At 29.0% G+C, this 23,170-nt stretch overlaps 1 protein-coding gene across 2 annotated transcripts in view; it reads left to right on the top strand.

Annotated features, from left to right (window-relative positions):
- The first annotated feature begins 2,211 nt into the window (after positions 1-2,211).
- Positions 2,212-23,170, top strand: part of LOC107447010 (uncharacterized) — a 37,581-nt gene continuing 16,622 nt past the window's right edge. The window contains exons 1-5 of one of the 2 annotated variants that reach the window (XM_071178848.1): positions 2,212-2,267; positions 18,608-18,697; positions 20,390-20,529; positions 21,690-21,783; positions 22,634-22,661. In XM_071178848.1, the coding sequence (XP_071034949.1) occupies positions 18,632-18,697; positions 20,390-20,529; positions 21,690-21,783; positions 22,634-22,661 (328 nt within the window). In that variant the 5' untranslated portion in view covers positions 2,212-2,267; positions 18,608-18,631. Of the gene's footprint in view, positions 2,268-6,226; positions 6,366-18,607; positions 18,698-20,389; positions 20,530-21,689; positions 21,784-22,633; positions 22,662-23,170 lie in introns of those variants that run through there. The other variant, XM_071178851.1, reaches the window with a different exon arrangement.

The raw sequence follows: 23,170 nt of genomic DNA, 5'->3' as shown, positions 1-23,170 counted from the left end.
TCGTTGTTTTACTGCCAAACGACTACTTCGAAGAAGGAACAACTTCTACAGGGATGAATTTAGAGTAAAATTGAACGATTCATTTTGGCGGTTTACCGCAAAGGTTCGCATCGTTGTTTCACTGTGAAACGACTACATCTAAGGAGAAACAACTTCAACAGGGATAAATTAAAATTAAAATTGGATGACTTGCTTTGGCGGTTTATAACAAGAGTTTGTATCTTTGTTTCACTCCAAACGACTACTTCTAAAAGGCAATAACGTCTGAGGGGATGAATTTAGATTAGGATTAGACAACTCATTTTGGTGGTTTACTATAAATGTTCGTATCTTTGTTTCACTGTCAAACCACTTCTGAGGGGAAACAACGTCAATTTAGATAGGATCAGACGACTCGTTTTGAAGACTTACCGAAAGGGTTCCTATCTCTGTTTTACTGTCAAATGATCGCTTTTAGGGAAGAACAACTTCTACAGAGATGAATTTAGATTAGGAATCGGTGACTCATTTAAACACTTTATTGTAAAGATTTGTGTCTCTCTTTTGCTGCTAAATAACAACTTTTTATAGGAAGCAACTTCCATAGGAATGAATTTAGCTTAAAATCGTGCGACTTGTTTAGAGGCCTTACTGCAAAAGATTTCGATACTTGTTTGCCAGTTGATCAGTCCTAGAGTGAAATAAGATCTGCGAAGATGAATATAGACTTAAATTAAAAAGCAAGGTTAAAAAATATTGGCGTCGTTCGTAAAAATTCTAATATTTGTGTATAATAGAAAAGGGTGGGTTTTTTACGTTTATCCATCACCTTTAAATTTTTTAAAGAAAGGAGATGTTGCTAGACTACCCACTCCTTTTGAGGAAAATTTCATATTGATAGGTAATATTTGCTATCGACATTAAAAATTAGAGAACTAACGAGTAGGTCATTAAGGAAATTGTTGGTGGATTATAATGAATTTAACAAGTTTTGGTAACGTGGTTGAAATTGATTTAAAAAGTTCTGCTGCAATGAATAATTTTCAAATCTTTTACCGAATGTTCAGAAACTTTTGTGAAGGTTTCAAATTAAAAACTCCATAATAAATGGTCACATGAATGAAAGGGCAAAAAAATTTCGAATTTCCATCTTGTTCTTTTTTCACAGTTGCAAAACGTATTAAGTGTCAGATAATAATTCTAAAGCGAAAAGAAAGACGTTTTAAAAGCAACCAATCTCTAACAGCCCCAAGTATCTATGGTTTCTGTTATAACCACCTTTAATATATTTTTAAAATTCTTGCTTGAAATGAACTTAAAAAAATCTATGTACATTAGGAAACACAAATAAATATATAGGTCAAATAAATATATTAGACAGAATTTGAAAACCTTTTTGTTATTCCTCATTTAAATCTAAAGCTTAATTTTAAACAAAATAAATTATAAAAGTAATGTACCTTAAATCGTGACCTGTAATGTTCATATTTTTTTGTTTCAAGTTTTGGAAAGTATGTAATATCCCAGAAGATGTAATAACACTCTTGATTTCGACTGCGACGCCAAAAATTTGTATTCCATCAATGGTTAATAGACGGCTAATTCATATCTTGTTTTAAACGCAAAATGTCTCCTGTGGTTGATAAAAAGTAAGTTAAAATAACGCTACCCTCGGGATAACTGTGAGAGCTTTTATTCAATGCTTTAAATCAATATGCTATGCAAATGCTGGTTTATTCTCTTCAAATGCGAGTTTGCCTGATTCATTTCCCAAAAGTTCATTTGTCTTCTAGGTTGGTTTTAAGTTTACAAAGCTCTCAGAATTGAAATTTTTTTAAAATCTGGATAAGCTGTTCAATGCGGGTGATAAAATAAAATAAAATATTATTACAAAGTGACTAAAAAGTGATATTTTTATTTTATTATAACACGTCATGACGTTTTTTTCATTCAACAAATGTTTTAATTTTTAATATTGTTATTCATCTAAAATCTTTTTAACATGCTGACGTATGTACTTTTAAGTGATTTATTCAATTGCTCTCTGCAGCCTAATGAGGGCAGTTGTATATAATTTTCTATCCGCCAAATTGAAGAGGTGGACTGAACATGAAACATTAATGGTGCCACTCTCTTAATACGCTTCCATTTTATATCATCGATAAAACTCTAGCCAATGTGAGGGTTTCGAGGCGGACCCCTCCACGCATGGATGAATCAAATTCTCCATAACCCTCTTTACCAACTAAAGTTTTTACACCCAACTTAAGGAACACCTCATGACCAGGGTAAGATATAATGTTATGTAATTTTCATTTAGTATCATTTGAGGCTGAAATATTTTAATTCTTTGTATTAATTTTTTCCCTCAGTTTAAACATTCATACAAGTATTTTATTTTATTTTTAAATTTTTGATAAGTGAATTTTATCTAAGAATTATCGTTATGAAACTAATATGAATGACATTAAAATGCTTTAATGCAATTGTTGAATGTAAATATAATGGAAAGAAGGTCAATAATTTTAATATTAATCATAAATGTTAAATTCATAAATTTTTAAATTGTACCTAGAAGGCCATTAATAAGAGCTTTAATTTTTCGTAACTTTCACAGAGCGACATTTACACTAACTTTGAAAGATAAAAACGAAAATTTTTTGAGATTATTTTTATAATTTTAATGATGTTTCGTAACTTTCCTCCTGCATAGATAAATGAATTTTATATAAGAATTATTGTTATAAAACTAATATAAGACCATTAATAAGAGCTTTATTTCTTCGTAACTTTCACACAGTGACATTTACACTAACTTTGAAAGATAAAAACGAAAATTTTAGAGATTATTTTCATAATTTTCATAATGTTTCGTAACTTTCCTCCTACATTGATGAATGAATTTTATATAAGAATTATCGTTATAAAACTAATATGAATGACGTTAAAATGCTTTATTTCAATTATTGAATGTAAATATATTGAAAAGAGCGTCAATAATTTTAATATTAATTATAAATGTTAAAGTCATAAATTTTTAAATTGTACATAGGCCTTTAATAAGAGCTTTATTTTTTCGTAACTTTCACACAGCGACATTTACACTAATTTTGAAAGATAAAAACGAAAATTTTGGAGATTAATTTCATAATTTTCATAATGTTTCGTAACTTTCCTCCCACATTGATAAATGAATTTTATATAAGAATTATCGTTGTACAACTAATATGAATGACGTCAAAATGCTTTAATGCTATTATTGAATGTAAATATATTGGAAAGAACGTCAATAATTTTAATATTAGTTATAAATGTTAAATTCATAAATTTTTAAATTGCACATAGAAGGCCATTACTAAGAGCTTTATTTTCTCGTAACTTTCACAGAGCAACATTTACACTAACTTTGAAAGAAAAAAACGAAAATTTTAGAAATTAATATTATAATTTTCATAATGTTTCGTAACTTTCCTCCTACATTTTTAAAGGAATTTTATATAAGAATTATCGTTATAAAACTAATATGAGCCCATTAATAAGAGCTTTATTTTATCGCAACTTTCACAGATTAACATTTATACTGACGTTAAAAGATAAAAACGAAAATTTTAGAGATTAATTTTATAATTTTCAGAATGTTTCGTAACTTTCCTCCTACATTGATAAATAAATTTTATATAAGAATTATCGTAATAAAGCTAATATGAATGACGTTAAAATACTTCAATGCAATTATTGAATTCAAATATATTGGGAAGAACGTCAATAATTTTAATATTAATTATAAATGTTAAATTCATAAATTTTTAAATTGTACACAGGCCTTTAATAAGAGCTTTATTTTTTCGTAACTTACACTAAACTATCGTAACTTACATTTACACTAACTTTGAAAGAGAAAAACGAAAATTTTACAGACTATTTTTATAATTTTCATACTGTTTCGTAACTTTCATCCTACAGTTAAAAACTTAAATATATTTTTTAATTTATAATTAATAAATTTTATAATAAGAGCTATAAGAACAATCATCATTATAAAAAATATAAATGAAGTTGAAATCTTTTATTTGCATTTATTGGATATAAGTAATTGAAAACAGCCTCGATTTCTATAATTAAATTATGCGTATTAAATTTCATAAGTTTTGATCAAAAAGTAATAGACCTTTCATAAGGTATTTTAATTCTAACATTGAAGGGAGACACGAAATTCCGTAGAATATTTTTAAGAGTTTCTAAATTTATAACAACCTTTATCTTTCATTTAACATTAAAATAAATATTTGTTTTAAATTTTAAAAAGATATTTGAAAACAAATCTTTGTAATGGAAAACGCATTTAATATAATATAAAAAAATTTTAAGACAATTTTCTCACTTTATTATTTTTATCTTAATAATAATAATCTATTTTTATGATATACTTATAGGATAAATTTATATTTATCAACTTGTTATTAAGGTATTATTTCATTTTTTAAAAGGGAATATTCATAAAAAGCAATAGAATTGAGGTATTATAGATAGTGCAGGCTGTTTAGTAAAGTAATAAAATTACAAACGTAACGTAGATATTTAAGATAAACTGTATGTTCATCATTTATTGATAAAAGTTCTAAAAAATAGGTTCAGTAAATATAGAAGTCTAAAAATGTTATCACTGTGGAAAAACTCGTTTATATTATATCGCTGTAAGACTAATTATATTAATTAATTTATTGCATTAAGTCAATATTAGTAATGAAGCTAGTGTGGACATTTATTGCAAATTTGTCAAAAAACCATACTTAACAAAATTTTAACTCATGAAGTAATTTTTAGCAATAATTTTTATGTTTACCTTTTATTTTGATTTTTTAGTTTTTCAATAATAATTTTTTTAAAACTTGTTTTCGTCCTCACTAGCCTCACTACATGAGAGTGGTTTGAAACCAAATTGAGCAAATTGAACTTAATTTTAATCTAATCTTGTCTTATTGGATCTTGTCTAAAATCTTGTCTAATCTTGTCTTGTTGGAGAAAAATATTGACATATTATAATTAAAATACTAATTTGTAGAGTGTTTCACCAATAATTTAAAGAGCGTTTCACTATACTAAGAAAGACATTCTGAAGGCAAATCAATGGATTTGAAAACCATTACTTAATTTGATTTATTTGAAAAATATTTCGAAGTTTGTATTTTATTTAATCAAACAATTTGATATGTTAACTGAAAATTTTTATTGAGATGCAGTGCTGGCAGCTGCACAAATTACTGGCAATTTAAGTTTGTTATTTCTGCTTTTGAGATTTGAGAATTTTTTTATTTATTTGTTTATTTTTGTGGAAAAAAGGAATATTTGTGATTAGAAGAAATAGCTCCATCTTTTTTTCTCTCGAGAATTGAGTATCATAAGCTCCATATGCGTAAAACGTGTGACTTCTGCCTACTGCACTTTTTTTTAGATGTGTTTTAAGTAGCTTATTACTGCTGCGTTGACAAGCACAGAACCAATTTTAAGTTGAATTAATTTTAATAATCAGTTTAAGTTGATGATTAAATGTTCCAAATGAACAGCACAACACGGAATGCATGGATTAACGATATTTCCTTCACAAGAATAAGGCAAACAACTCGCAAAAGAGAAGACGAAAAAGTAAGAAAAAAAGCAAATATACAGTGTGTTTATAAAGTCCCGGACCCATTCTGATTTTTAATAACTCATAAAATAATAAAGATAGATTAAAATTAATAACATAAATGGTTAGATAGACTCAAAAATTCTCATGACCCATGTCAATGAACTTCCACGTGTGCCCCCTTCGTCGCACGGAGAATATCAAGTCGATAGTCAATTTCACGNGCGATACTGGTCCCAAAAGTTCATTTGTCTTTTAGGCTGGTTTCAAGTTTACTAAGCTTTGAGAATTGAATTTTTTTTTAAAAATCTGGATAAGCTGTTCAATGCTGGTGATAAAATAAAATAAAATAAAATATTATTACAAAGTGACTAAAAAGTGATATTTTCATTTTGTCATAACATGTCATAACTTTTTTGTCATTATACAAATGTTTAATTTTTAATATTGTTACTCATATAAAATCTTTTTAACATGCTGACGTATGTACTTTTAAGTGATTTATTCAATTGCTCTCTGCAGCCTAATGAGGGCAGTTGTATATAATTTTCTATCCGCCAAATTGAAGAGGTGGACTGAACATGAAACATTAATGGTGCCACTCTCTTAATACGCTTCCATTTTATATCATCGATAAAACTCTAGCCAATGTGAGGGTTTCGAGGCGGACCCCTCCTCGCATGGATGAATCAGATTCTCCATAACCCTCTTTACCAACTAAAGTTTTTACACCCAACTTAAAGAACACCTCATGACCAGGGTAAGATATTATGTTATGTAAATTTCATTTAGTATCATTTGAGGTTGAAATATTTTAATTCTTTTTATTAATTTTTCCCCTCAGTTTAAACATTCATACAAATATTTTTTTTTAATTTTTGATAAATGAATTTTATATAAGAATTATCGTTATAAAACTAATATGAATGAAGCTAAAATGCTTTAATTCAATTATTGAATGTAAATATATTGCAAAGAACGTCAATAATTTTTATATTAATTATAAATGTTGAATTCATAAATTTTTAAATTGTACATAGAAGACCATTAATAAGAGCTTAATTTTTTTCGTAACTTTCACAGAGCAACATTTACACTAACTTTGAAAGATAAAAAAGAAAATTTTGGAGATTATTTTTATAATTTTCATATAATTTCATAATGTTTCGTAACTTTTCTCCTACATTGATAAATGAATAAGAATTATCGTTATAAGAATTATCGTTATAAAACTGATATGAATGACATTAAAATGCTTTAATGCAATTATTGAATGTAAATATATTGGAAAGAACGTCAAAAATTTTAATATTAATTATAAATGTTGAATTCATAAATTTTTAAATTGTACATAGAAGACCATTAATAAGAGCTTTATTTTTTCGTAACTTGCACTGAGCGACATTTACACTAACTTTGAAAGATAAAAACGAAAATTTTGGAGATTAGTTTAATAATTTTCATAATGTTTCGTAACTTTCCTCCTACATTGATAAATGAATTTTATATAAGAATTATCGTTATAAAACTAATATGAATGACGCTAAAATGCTTTTATGCAATTATTGAATGTTAATATATTAGATAGAACGTCAATAGTTTTAATATTAGTCATAAATGTTAAATTTTTAAATTGTACATAAACGGCCATTAATGCACTAACTTTGAAAGATAGAAACGAAAATTTTAGAGGTTATTTTTATAATTTTCATAATGCTTCGTAACTGTCATCCTACAATTATACAATTAAATGCATTTTCTTATTTATAATAAATGAATTTTATAATAAGAGCTATTAGAACAATCATCATTATAAAAAAAATATATAAATGAAGTTGAAATCTTTTATTTGCATTTATTGGATATAATTCAATTGAAAACAGTCTCAATTTCTATAATTAAATTATGAGTATTAAATTTCATAAGTTTTGTTCTAAAAGTAATAGAACTTTCATAAGGTATTTTAATTCTAACATTGAGAGATGTAAATGAAAGTTCCGTAGAATATTTTTAAGCTTTTCTAAATTTCTAAAGACTTTTATCTTTCAGTTAACATTAAAATAAATATCTGTTTTAAATTTTAAAAAGATATTTGAGAACAAATCTTCGTAATGGAAAACGTATTTTATAGTTAAAGAAAATTTAAGACAATATTCTCACTGTATTATTTTCCACTCAATAATAATCTATTTTTATGATATACTTATAGGATAAATTTATATTTATCAACTTGTTATTAAGGTATTATTTCATTTTTAAAAAAGGAATATTCTTAAAAAGAAATGGAATTGAAATATTATAGATAGTGCATGCTGTTTATTAAAGCAATAAAATTTACAAATGTAATGCAGATATTTAAGATAAACTGCTTTTTCATCATCTATTGATAAAAATTCTAAAAAATAAGTTCAGTAAATATAGAATTCTAAAAATGTTATCACTATGGAAAAACTCGTTTATATTACATCGCTATAAAGCTAATTATATAGATTAATTTATTAGATTAAGTTAATATTAGTAAGGAAGTTAGTTTGGACATTTATTACAAATTTGTCAAAAAACCATACTTAACAAAATTTTAACTCATGAAGTAATTTTTTAACAATAATTTTTATGTTTACCTTTCATTTAGGTTTTTTAGTTTTTCAATAATTATTTTTTTAAAGCTTGTTTTCGTCCTCACTAGCCTCACTACATGAGACTGGTGTGGACAAACTTGATAACTCAGTAAGTAGACATTCATTAAAAATCAAAAAGTTACATTTACAGCAAAATTGAACTTAATTTCAATCTACATCTTATTGGTGAAAAATATTGCCATATTTTAATTAAAATACTAACTTGTAGAGTGTTTCGCTAATAATTTAAAGTGAGTTTCACTATACTAAGAAAGACTTTCTGAACGCAAATCAATGCATTTGAAAACCATTGCTTAATTTGATTTATTTGAAAAATATTTCCAAGTTTGTATGTTATTTAATCGAACAATTTGATATGTTAACTGAAAATTTTTATTGAGATACAGTGCTGAAAGCTCTACCAATTACTGGCAATTTAAGTTTGTTATTTCTGCTTTTGAGATTTGAGAAATGTGTTTTCATTTTTTATTTACTTGTTTATTTTTGTGAAGAGAAAAAAAGAAAATCTGTGATTAGAAGAAATAAGTTCATCTTTTTTTCTCAAGAATTGAGCACCATATCTTTAAAACGTGTGACTTTTGCTTGCTGCTCTTTTCTGAGATGCGTTTTAAGTAGCTTATTACTGCTGCCTTGACCAGCATAGAATCAATTTTAAGTTGTATTAATATTAATAACCAGCTTAAGTTGATGATTAAATGGTCCACATGAACAGCACAACACGGAATACGTGGCTTAACGATATTTCCTTCACAGGAATAAGGCAAACAACTCCCAAAAGAGAAGACGAAAAAGTAAGAAAAAAAGTAAATATATATATTAAAAACTTTTTTTTCCTTATTTCGTCTATATTGCATCCATTTAACAAACATAATAAAACGTGTTCCTTAAATTTTCTTAGAACCGTTAAAAAGCAGATAAGTGTTTCGTAGTAAATTCCTTACTTGAGATTGAAACCAAAATTTATAAAAGGATGTCATTCAACAAAATTATTCTAATTTAGGAAATAAATAGCATCAAATGTGTTACATTTGTGATCAATTCATATTTCTTTAATTTAAAATTGAATGGGTCCAGTGTGAACACATCCATACTAGCCCCCCCCCCACCATGCGTCGACATTAGTCCCAATGATATGTGTTTGTTTAGGCTTAATGTTGGCCAACTGAAACTACACAAAGCAAAAGTTAACATCAAAGTGTGTAAAAAGTAGCATCCTTTATAACATTTTATTACCTTTTAAAATAAATAAAAATATTCCTGAAATAAAATAAATAAATAAAACCTACTTTTACAAATTTCTATTATTCTTAGTGTGATTATTTAACTGCACTGGGTATCAATATCTCTCAGAGGAAATTTAACCACTAAATGAAACGGTTATTAAAGATAACCACTCTATCACTGTCCACTCCATCTTTCTCTCTCCTACAATTTACAGTGCATTTGACGAATTTTGTGTTATTAATATTAGCTCACTAGTTCAGTTTAGTTAAACTTAATATCAAAGGAAATAGATTTTTAGTTTAGTTAAACTCTTTTTCTATAGTTTAGTCAGTTTAGTTTAGTTTATCATTGGTCAGTATTTTCAGTTACGTACACTCTAAATAACTTATGATTGGATCTTCACGTTCTAGGACTCAAACTTCAGAGTTTGAGGGAGATACCTTAAATATGCTAATCAATTAGAGCAGACGATATTTTAAGTCACGAAATCAGACACAAAAACGTACTATCTCTGAATAGACTTATAATTTTTTCCATGGATTTAAAAATAGAGGGGTTAGCCGCAATCTGGAAAATATGGTTACCATAGTTTGGTCGGGAGAGTGATCTAAAATTTGGAACGCTTAATGTTAATTAAGCGTTTAAAAAATTTATTTTAGTAAAAATTTATTATTTTATTTAGTCACAGTCGAAAAAATTTTGTACTATAAGGAATGCAATTTTTTACATCATTTTAAAGTAGGTAATTTTACATTGAAACATACAAAGTTTTTGTTTTCTCAGGAACTATTAGATCAATTTCTCTTAAATTTTGTAATTTGCCATGTAAAATTAGCCACTTTAAAATAATGTAAAAAATTGCATACCTTAGAATTCAAAAATTTTTCGACGATAATTAATTAATAAAAATAATAAAAAATAATGAAAAATAATAAATATTTACTAAAACGCATTTTTTGCACGGGATTATCTTTAGATAAACAAATTTTATAATCGTGTACAAAGATTTTCGATTCGCTTTAAAAATTCTCGAGATATGCCGAAGTATACAAAAAGTAAAATTAACATTAAGGGGCCCAAACTTAGGATCATTCTCCTGACCAAACTATGGGGATCATCTCTAACCGGATTAGTAAACCCCTATATTTTGGGGGTCAGAAATTCACCCTCGAAAAAAAAGGTATGTTTATTCAGAGAAAGAACGTTTTCGTGTCTTATTTTGTAACTTAAAATATCGTCTGCACTAATTAATTAGTATATTTGAGGTTATCCCCTCGAACCATTAAGATTGAGTCCATGAACGTGAAGATCCGGACATTAAATCAAATTTTACGCAGGGTGGTCCGTTTTTTTTATCACTGTATTTGCAGCCTCCGGTTCATATACGGGAGTGTATAAAAATATTTTTTACTTAAAAATAGTAATATAAGAATAATAATATAAATTTCAAAAGGCTAATTTCACATGGCAAATTACAAAATTTAAGCGAAATCGGTCTAATAGTTCCTGAGAAATCAAAAGAAATCAAAGTCAAAAGAGTCGTATGCTTAGTAGTAATATAAAAATAGTCATAAAAATATTTTCAGGCCAGTTTAGTTTTGTCCACGCCTTTGTCGGGGAGCCATTCTTATTATCTATTTATAGAATTCGAATATCAAAAAAAGTAGAAGGTATACTCATTAAGGGTTACATATTAATATTTAAGCAAGGAAAAAGCACTATCGATGCCCAATTGCTATCGACTGAAAACATTAAAATTTGTTTGATTGCCATGGCAGATGGAGAAGAGTTGTTGGACTTATCTTCGAAACAACTCTATGTTACCTATGTCATTAGAGCATTAATGCGTATTTTTGAACTTTATTTTTGAAAATGATTCTAAAAAATATGCAGCAACGGTAGAGATTACGAAAAATTCCCTGGAATATGCACAGTTTGGTGTGAAAAGTTACGTTTAGTAAAATGGAATATTTTTCTAATTCTGCAACTTTGCTCTTCCAAAAAACAAGTAAACAAAGTTAAAACAACGAAAAAATGGGGAAACACGCAAATAATATTCCATAAGCCAGGCATTCGTATGTTAGTTTCACGTAATGTTATTTGTGACTTTTCATGATTTTATTTATCTTTTTTTTAATACGTCAACATAAAATTAACTATTCCTTAATTGGATAACGAAAATATATTTGCTCACACCTGTACATCATGAGATCATTTAATATGCTGGAAAAAAATTAAAATAGAGAAATATTTTTGTTCTTCTGAATCACAGAAAGCTGGAATCAATGTGTTAAATTTATTCCAGCATTTTCAACACTGCAACAAATTTTAATATAAAACAAACGCAAATATTGAACTAAAATTTCAGGCTAATTAATTTATAACTTCGTGAATAATAAGTGTTTAAATTAACTGCCAATGATTCGGTCTTAATTGTAATATTATCAGAAAATTTAATATGACAATATTATTAATTTATTTTAATCCCTTTTTTTTACACGAATTAGCTTTTCTAACAAAAAAGTGAACAATTTACATCGTATCGTGTCTTCTTGACATACTCTTTTTTCAGGTTTGATTATAGCTTTCTTTTTACCAATTTAATCTTTGACGCCGTCTTGCTATATATTTCGAATGATGTCTGTGTAAAATTTTTAAATTCCATTTGTTTTCGCCCTCAACCCAGCAGGCGTTTGATTGATGCAAAAAGCTTTCTCTATATCGATGAAGATAAAACAGAGAAGCATTTCAATATTCGCTACATGATTTGATTAGTTTTTTGATTGTTGAAATTGGCTTGTTCTTCATCGAGTGAAATACTTTTCCTAATCTGATGATCTGATAGGAGACTGATAACAGGATTATGGATGTATGTTTTGGGGAATATCGCATTTCTTCTTTTTTGTACGAAAAAGAAAAACCTGTTATAAATTATTCCAAGATTAATTAATAAATAATTTTCTCCTCATCTATTTCTTAATTGGGTATACTTGTTTACAAAGTGTGGTTGACGTAGGTGAAACTTTTATGGATTTGGAGAAAGACTTCTCCGAAAGTCCGATCAACACTTTTTTGTTGGTAACCGTGGCAAAAAAACAAAAACAAAAAAACAACAACGTGGATTAGTCTCATCCAATTATCACATGAATAACGTGGGAATCTAATAGAAAGTACCCAATTAGTCTTTAAAAATGGAAAGTAGCTAATGGTATTTGTCAACACGTCAGCTGATGAGTTAAGCCATTACTTGTAATATTCAATTCTCTCCTTCACCTCTTATGATTTGGGACTATATTAACTATAGGCTGTATTAAAGAAAATTTAAATCATTCATTTACTTATGTTAATCAAACAAAAAAACAGAAATTAAACGATTGTATCCAAAAACACTTAGTTTTAAGTCCAAAATCTCTCACACAACATTAAAAAAAAAACCTCTCAATTAAAATTCAAAAGAAAATACAACTGTTGAAATAATCATTCGACAATTATTATACACACGTTGAACTCTGTATAATATTTTTCGGAAAAAGACAGTGGTCACAAAATCAAAAGAAAACAACAGGTTAATACGTAGATGTTATGGCACCCTCTGGCAGATATGCAAGTTTTACATATTGGAAAAAAGGCAGTATATAAGTTCTTTTTAGCAATTGTTCAGCTGCGCTGTTTTTTGACCTCAAAAGATTTTCTTCGAGAGATTCGGCTCTATGTATAAATACACTCCTCAGAGCCTTTCAGATGTGCTCGATTAGGTTAGAATCTGGAGACCTGGCTGAAAAACCCAGCCAGCAATGACTTTTACTTTCCAGAAAATCGTCAGCTCGATTTGATTTATGTGGTTGCTCATTGTTGCACATCAAAAATAAATCACGTTCAACTGCTCCACTAAGATGCAAGCATAGGGTTCTGAGATTTTGTCCCTATATTACTCAAAACAAAATACCTTTCAGAAAGACATGGTAGGAAGTGCCATTACTCAAGAAGCCTACATAGACCATCAAACCTTCACTGTTGTAATGGTTGATTACTTGGATATTTCAGGATAGATAGTTCCAATGGCTCATACTTTTATATGGAGAGAACTAGGGATTCACTTACACTACGACTACTGCAATGTCTGAGAAATTGTCCAATAGGTCAGTGAAGGTTTAATGGACTACTTGAATGATTTCACACACCTCTATGTTTTTTTGAGCAAGGCACATTGTCTGGCTTTAGGTGAAGGTTAAAATTCTTGCATGCAGAAATGCAGTTGACCCTGATTCTATTCAATCAACAGCAACATACACTCACATTGAGTTTATAGTTGATGATTACCTGGAGAGTGAAAGTATTGACCGGATGTATTAGACAACCAGGTTTTTTTTCTTTTAATGTGTATAACCGTCGTTGAACAGCCGACCCAATTTTGAGATTTACGACTACTAATGTTCAACTTCATAGCCTTGTAATTTTGAACCCAATCCAGAAGACAAGGGAACTCCTGGATCAAATATTGGGAGAAACTTTGTCTTCGTAGAGGACTTTTTTGATGAAACAAACCCGCATTTGCGTTACATGGAGAGAAAGACCAAGAGAACTTCCCACGGTTAGCCTGACGGCAAGGAGACTCTAACCCATGATCCGTCTAAGATATTTCACGTCAACACTGTGGTCGGTGCAAGCCGGATGCGGAATTCGTACAGATCAGCCATCGCCGGGATCGAACCCCGGGTCACCTCATTGGAGGCGAACACTCTATCCCCTTAGCCATCGCGGCTCAGACAACCAGGTTTACAGACTTCAACCCAATATAGCACATTTGAGAGGCTCTAGGGCAGGGGTGGCGAACCTTTATACACCAACGTGCCATTTTCTCTAAAAAATTGCTTAATGAGGTCATAGACGTGCCGTCAAATAATTATTGGGAAAATAACAATACTAAATACTATCAACTCAAAACTCTTTATTTACATTGGAAATTTTTTTTTTTGCAATATCTCAGTTATACGCGTAATTCAACTTTCAAGTAACATCAGTGTGACTTCTGTTGTTGCAGATTAGATGACAAATAACTTATATTAGGTTGCAAGATGTTAGTTTAAGCAGGACTGTTGATTTTTTTGCTAGTTATTTATTGTTAGCTTGTTTTTTATGGTTATTAATGGTCTTTTTAGCATTAATTTTTAATTTTTTTATTAATATTGTTTAATATTTTGTTTATTTTTCGTGAATTTTAATTTAATTGTTACATATGCTTCGAAGTGTAACAACAATTGTGATCGGTGGAGTGCCCAAAATATTGTGTCGCGTGCCATAAATGGCACGCGTGCCATTGGTTCGCCATCCCTGCTCTAGGGTAAGCAATTGGATCTTGATATCCCTCGCTGAAAACAATCTAGGGCCAGATAACAGAGATAAAAATGTGAACAATTGCAGTAGAAACTTAAACTGCCACATTTCCGATATGAAATTACGTTGTAAGACCACCAGTATAGTTGTAAGATAAGGCCATTTTTTACTCAATTCTTATGATCACTACCTTCGATTGCAACGAGTGTTATACAAGATCATGCATATGTATTATAACTGCTGACTGGCCATTTGTATTACATTACATCAACTTAAGCACATAATTAAAACTTGCTCCCCAGTTCCATTGATAATAGACCAAATCTAAAATTTCCTTAAATTCTGAACAGTAATGTAGATAAATACTGTAAAAAAATGTGTTTAAAAAAATTTAATATTAAGGGTAAGTTATTTATTGTATTTGTGTGTTATAAGTAATAATTAATCTTTATGAAAAGATCGTGTTTTTATTTATCCCTTACGTTTTAAGTTCCATCTTAAATTTTCTTTATTATTACTTATTAAAATTCATACAACTATTTTAAGAACTATTTTTACCCAACTATTTTTACAGAATAAATTTTCAGCAAAAGGTCTCACAAACTTTAAGTAAATCATGCTAAAAACATCAATTTCTATTTTTCTGATTATCGTTGAAATGCAGAATTTATTTGTTATATAGCTTTATTCTCAAATTAAGAAGAAAATCTTTCGTTCTCAGAACGGAAGAACAGTGACAATAAACTTTTAATGGGTCATGTTCATACAAAATCAAGTTTTATTATTCTAATTAGATTTGAAATTTATAATGTATTTTCTACCTTCATAAATAATAAAATCTTTCACTTATATAACAAGAGAATCAATAAGCTTTCTTAATTAGAACTAAATAAAAAAGAAAACCGTAATTCATGTTTCAGTATGTTTGAAGTCCATCATCATTACATGCATTATGAATATTCTTACTTAGCATGCATGCCCTACGTTAAACAAGGCGTTTGTGAACAATCCATCTCCAAGCCTAACTAGATTCAGAAATCACAACGAGAACAAATCAGTTATCGGTTTTCTGTTGGTAAGAAACAAAAAATTAGAATTTTGCCTCGAAATAGCTAATCTTTCGCGTAAAATGTGGTCACGCTTACTTGACCGTAACTCTCAGAGCCACTGGTCATTTTTTTTCCTGATCCTGAAGTCCAGTTTTGTGTAATTTATCGAACTCGCTCCACTGAACCGCTCAAACGAGCTCTAGACTTTTTCATTACGAGTAATGAGATTGGTTGGACAATCCAACCCCATTTGCAATAGCCCTCCTTCCAATCTTTCTTATTAGTTTTTTTTTTCCAAGCAAAGTCTATAAATAATTAAAAAGATGTTGATTCAAGGTTATGCAACGTGTCTTAACATTACAGGCTGATCCACTATTGGATGATGTCCAACTAGTTCTGAACTACATCACTTGCCAATTATCAATCAATTAATTGCCATAATATTATGATTGCCATAATGCGAGAAATTATTATTTCTTGTGATTTTGCTTTCTTATGCTGTTTAAAAAATTTTAATCAAATTAAAACAGACAATCAACATGTACTCTTCCCTCAAAAAAAAAGACAATACGATTTTTCAAATAGTTTGCTAGCTCAACAAAAAGATGCTAAATAGCATCTTTACTTGATCATTACTCATTCATCATTTGATCATTTACTCATTCATCACTTCATCATTACTCACTTGATTATTAAAATTCAACAGTGATTGATCACTAAATTCAGATTCCATTCTCTCAAAATACAGCCGCATCTGTGAAATAAGATCCTAAAAGTTTGGTCAGAATACAGGTCCAAAGTTCAGACCCCTCAATGTAAATTTTACTTTTTGAATGCTTCGCCATACCTCGAGAATTTTTTAAGCAAATGGAGAAAAAAATTTCTGCACACATATGTAAAATTCGTTGATCCGACGGTAATTTCTTACAAAAAATAATTTTTAATAATTATTTATCATTATATTTTTATTATTTTATTTCACAATAGTCGAAAATTTTTTGAAATGTAAGAATTACAAACTTTTACATCATTCAAAGAATGTAGTTTTATATGGCAAAATATAAAATTTGAACAACATTTGTCGAATATTTCCTGAAAAATCAAATTTTAATTGTATGACTTTTTAAAAACTAGATTTTCAAGAACCTATTCAACCGATTTCGTTCAAATTTTGTATATTTCCGTTTAAAGTTACATTTTTTGAAATGATGTAAAATATTGTATCTCTCACAATTCAATTTTTTTCAATTATTATTAAAATAATAAAAAATAATAAATAATCATTAAAAAAAATTTTCATGGAATCTTTAGATAAACAGATTTTATAATTCTGTGCAAAAATTTTCCGACTCGCTTAGAAGCTCTTGAGATATGGTGAAATATACAAAAAGTAAAACCAACAATAAGATTTCCAATTTTCCGATTACTCTCCTGACTATTTGTACTAAATTTTCCAGATTGCGGCTACCTTCCCCTTATATTTTGGGAGTCAGAAATCCAATTCCTTCAACAAAATAAATAAATAAATAAATAAAATAAACAAATAAATAAATAAAAGGTTTGTTTAATCAGAGAAAGTACATTTTTGTGTCTGATTTCGTAACTTAAAATATAGTCTGCCACATACATAAGACCATAGGTTCAAACTAATAATGTTAAACCCTAATACGTGAAAATCCGATCATTAGATCAGACGTCATTCAGTGTGTCACGTTTTTTTTTTCTTCTCCTTTCTTTCTTTTTTTCCTCTTTTTTTGCGCGCTGTGAATTTAGAATTTAGAAATCTGAATATCATTTATATTACTAAATCCCATTCATTAGAAAAAAAAGGGAAAAAAAACAAAATGAGGAAATAAAAAGAAAAAATAATGTTTTAACAAGAATGCAAAATAAAGTAACTTTTATAAGGTAAGCTTGCAAACCCAAGATACGTATTTGTCGGAATACCATTGATATTAATTTACATAAGTAGTGCTTATAAACTCATTGGAAAAGACGGGCAAAGAGGCACACTAGATGAATATTTATTCGATCAATTATCAAAATTATTAAAAATATATATACTAATAGTAATTACGACAGACTAGTCTAAAGACTTTTTAGATAATTTCCTTTCGACAAATTCCTGTTTTAAAAATATTTTATTAACGCAAAATGTTAATTAAATAAAGAAAACCTCCAAAGTGGCTACTTATGTCAACCAGATTCAATTAAATGAACACACGCTGGTTAATTTCCATGTTAAGGTAGCTAAGTATACAATTGAGTAAAAATATCAATTTAATCAACTTTAAAATAACATCCGTTGCAAATAATTTTTAAGTCACGCATTATTTTTAATAATTTTGACGAAATAATATAAATTAGGATGCCTTATAGACGGCATGTCAAAAAATGAGTGCACATAGGGGGTAACTCATATTTCCCTTCTTCAAACTTAATGCATTCTTCAAGCATGGATTCCAATATTTAAAATTTGTAAATCTTTCAAATGCGTATTATTTAGCTGTAATAAACAGTTTGCTCCAATGACTATAAAATCATAACAAGCGAGAAAAATAAAACGAGTCTTTGAAAATATAAAGATGCAGCAACCTTTCCATAGCTATAGATGAACTGACAATATTTCGAATGTCAGTTTGAAATGGACACGGTATACTTACAACCAGATAAAGCGGACTCAACTTTGACCATTTTTCCCAACGATCAGTATCATGATTTTTCTTAGGGAGTAATTTGCGTTTTGATATTTTTAGATTCAATGAAAAAGGAAAAAGAAAATGGACTGGAGTAAAGAAATACAACTTTATTTATCAGCAATATTTATAATATTCATTCATTCTGTGGTAAGTACCCATTGAAAGTTTATATTCACACAAGACTTGATTCTCGACATAGAATTTTTTTTTTAACAGGTTACTTTTCTCGTTGCCATCCTGGGAAAAAAGAACCTTAACTTTAGCGAATTTTATTTAATAGCACGAACATATTTTCAAAAGTGAAAAAAAGCATATTGTTTCTTTTTATTATTTGTATGCTTCATATGAAAAATGAATACAATAATATCGGAATAAACAACGCGTGATGGGCTTAACTGTTTCCTTTTATTTGCATATATTTACCTCAACTTTTGTTAATCTTCGAATTAAGGAAAGGAGTTCAACCTGTTCTGTTACGCAGCTAGCTGTAATTTGTCTATGGAAAGAACTCCTTCTCCACAAAGTTTAAGACTCTCTGCTGTTATGGAAATAGAGGGAAGCTTCTCTCTCCCTTGACTCCTTATCTCTCACCGTCCAGAGCTAAAACATGTCTTAAATATTGACCAAACACCCCTACCTGAAATTGTTACGCCTCGTAACCATAGTCACCGCCACTGCTTCAGACGAATGGTGAGAGGAGCTCTTTCCATAGACAGACTATATGCTTGTTCGTGTTTGTATAAAGCCCTAGTTAACATCGAGCCCATTTCAAAACCGGTATTTGTTTAGAATAGGAACAAATTTAATACAAATATTTACGCTTTAGTTGTAATTTAATAGTGAAATTTGCTACGTCATAAATTGAAAAGATCTCGGGTTGTTTATTGGGATTCTTGTATGAATCACCGGAAGCGAATTAATGAAAATGAATTCGAAGCGAGAGTTTCACACAATTTATTTTACCCTCGCATAAAAAAATTCACTTTTAAAGTAGTTTTTTTTTTATTTGTTGAAGAAGATACGTTTCTGTGTCTGATTTTTCTATTTAAATTGTCGTCGACACTTTTAAAAATTAAAATTTTTTACAAATGTTGAGACCATCTAATTATTTGCAGCACATCTTAGAACAAAAGTTATTCAGGGAGTTTCGATTTGCTTCCGCTCGACTACATTAGCTTCCCAACCAAGGTTTTTTTACTATTATTATTTCATTTTTAATTAATTATTTATTCATTTTTAAGGTTTTTAAAGGATGCTGGTCACCTTATCCTTTACGATAAAATGGCCAGCGTCCTCAAAAAATTAAATAACTAGCAGTATAATTTCTAAAAGAACATTCTAAAAACTTACCTCGTTACCAATTTAAAAAAATTATTTCTGTTAAGGAATTCCTGTGGGGGAACTCTATTCTAAGAATATTATTTTGAAAAGATAAAGCAGTTAGCGGTAATGTTCGCATATAAGTTTTAATAACAGTTTTTTTTTAATTTCTTGAGGGCGCTGGTCAGTTTACGAAAAAAAAATTTTGAGCACTAAAAAAAAGTTCACTTAGAAACTGCTAAAGATTGACAATTTAATTTTTATTTGAAAAATAATAATTTCTCTGTTTACTGTCTAGATACATTAAGCGTGCAGAGAAATTTCAATGTTTATTCACTTTAATAAAAATGGAAAAACCTATGCTTTTGTGTGATATTCTACAATTGGAACTTAATGCCTCCATAAAATCATTTCGAAATTTATAATACGTTAACACTCACGCTTTTAATTTTGTAAATGGTGCTCTCATTGCTAATTCTTACGTTTCAGTGTGATTAGATTGTCTATATCTTCTAACAGGTAGCTCCTACACCACTGGCTTATGTGCGAACAAGTGGAAAGCGAGAAAAGGGATTAGGAATCCATCGGATACCAGAAAGAGTAGAAGTTGCAGCCTGCATGGGAAGATGTCAACAAACCCCATCATGCATCTGTGCCAGGTTTGTGAACACAAATTATAGTGTAGCTTATTAAAATAAGAAGTACCATTTAAGAGATTTAGTTGAATATTCTTTTCAAAAATAAAGTTTATTGAGTCCAAAATGAAAAAAAAAGTTTAACTTTGTGCTGTAGGAATAAAGTTACACAACACGAAAGGGTTGAAATAATGTCACAAAAAAGGAACACAATTGTTTCAGTTCTATAATAAAAAGCCTTATATATTTTATTAGAAGTTTTAGTCCATAATTTTTTAGACACTTCTATCAAATTAAAAAAAACTTTTCAATTGTTTATTTTTGAAATATTTGAGTGCAGATTACTCTAGAAAACAATTTTTTTATTCTCTTGCATGAGATTTTTTTTAATCAGCTTTTAGATACTTTCGTATCACTGATTTCAAAATCAGCAATCGGTTTCTACTTCCAAGCTACAAATTTTTTAAATTGCATTTTTAATCTATTTTTTGTCGAAATGTTCAAATAAGGAAGGTTTTTTTTTATAACAGGGGATCACACAAGTGTGGGAGTTAAGGCACATTATCAGGATTAAAATTGCATAGAAACCTATTATAATTTCCCTATTATGAACTGTTTCTTTGTGCGCTTCTGAACAGGTCATAATAGCGAAGAGCCCCTAGCCGCGTATATGGTTTCATATGCAATTTTAATCAATGATGTGCCTAACTCCTCTTAGAAGTTAATCGCAATATTTATACGACCCCTTGTAATACAAAACATTTTTTAATTTGTACATTTCGACAAAAAAAATAAGACTAAAAATTAAATTTATTTTCAAAAAAATGTAGCTTCAGGAGCAAATCTAATTCTAAATTTGAAATCCCAAATCTCCCATCTCAAGTGAAATTCCAAGTCTCCACAATAGGCAAGATATAGTGCTTGCGTAAATGCAACAAAAAATTTATAATCCAGTGTTACTTGCATGAATACTGTAACATAAAACTTTTCATTAGCAGTTACTCATAAGACAGAAAATGTAGAAAAATAAAGAAAATTAAAAAAATTTCAGTAGTGAAAAATTGCAGCAGTTGATTATTAATAATCTTATTTCATTAATATTCACACAGTATTTTTAAACAGAGAAAACTTTTAAAGTTATTGATTCTGTAGCTCTATAAATAATTTAAACAATTATATTACAGAATTTCCAACACAGGAAGTGGCGTCTGTGAAGTTTTTACCAACCAGAGTAATCCTAATATTCTAAATCCTGATGGTTTTGTCTACTATGCAGCCGTAAGTCTTCTAATTGACTTAATATATTAAACAAAAATTAAAAAATAAATTATTACCCCTATTCGCTGCCACTCACCAACCCCGATGATTGGTTCACAATTACTGTTTTTTTTCCCCGTAAGAAAAAGCAGTTTTTTTTCTACGAAAGTTTAAATTATTCATTTAAACTATATGTACTAAATAGAATTCTGATTGCTTACGCTTGGGCCTCACTTCCCGCGATCAAACATTTCCCTTATGATTCTATTAAGATCTATCAGTGAATATAAATAATTTTGCTTAGTAATCATTTTATTTTAGAATAACATTTAGAATTGAAGGTATATTGTTATAAGAAATTTGATGAATTCGCAATCCTAATTTAGTATTTCTACTTACCAGATCGGCAGATGTATTAACTACAATTTGCGCATGTATCATATTGTGCATGAAGCTGATTGTTAAGTTCTTAATCACTTAACGATTAATATTTATTAAACTAGACCACTCTCATATTTCATTTGTAAAAATGCACGATTATTTAGAGAAAATACATATTTGTGAGGCTCAGAGATTTAAAACAAACATTTCATATTATGATGATCATATCTAAATGAGCGAAAATCAAAATATTAGGTTAATAGTTATTAAAGTTGTTACTATCCCCTATTTTTAATACACTATATAGTTTCTATTTAAAATACGTTAATCCTTGAACTATTGAGGTCAATGCTTATAATACATAAAGAGTGAATCTGAAGTTTACTTGCTTTTTATGATTTAAAATTACCAAAACTAAAATATATTAAAAATTCATTAATTCTTTCGGCACCTTCATTTTCTGAAATGTAATTATTTTTTTTATTTTCAGGCTAAGTACAAGGAGACTTTGGAAACAGGTAAGTTTAAAAATTTAGCTTTACATTTGCTATCGAATCTTTTCACAAAACAAAATCAAACTTTAAGTTATTATTAATTTTGGTAATTTTTATCTGTTAATGATTTGTTGTTGTTGTAGTTCATTTACGTCGCACTAGAGCTGCACAAAGGGCAATTGGCGACGGTCTGGGAAACATCCCTGAGGATGATCCGACGAAATGCCATCACAATTTTGATCCTCTACAGAGAGGATGACACCCCTGCTTCGGTAACCCGACGACCTGCACACGAAGTCGAGCACTTTACGGTAAAACAGTTTAACGAGGACCAATACCACACACCCTCGGTCCCTACGCAAACTGATCCAAGTGGTCACTCACCCGTACACTGACCGCAGCCAGTGATGCTTGACTTCGGTGATCTGCTGGGAACCGTGTCTTAGCGATCAGCCCACTGCGGGATTTATCTGTGTTATTGAAAAGATAGTAACAATTACTTATTCCTACTTTACATAGTAAAACATTTTAAA

This window comes from Parasteatoda tepidariorum, chromosome 1 (genome assembly GCF_043381705.1).
Source record: "Parasteatoda tepidariorum isolate YZ-2023 chromosome 1, CAS_Ptep_4.0, whole genome shotgun sequence".
In the NCBI taxonomy this organism is placed as follows: domain Eukaryota; kingdom Metazoa; phylum Arthropoda; class Arachnida; order Araneae; family Theridiidae; genus Parasteatoda; species Parasteatoda tepidariorum.
The sequence above is the reverse complement of the archived record's forward strand: the minus strand, read 5'-3'. Positions and strand labels throughout refer to the sequence as shown.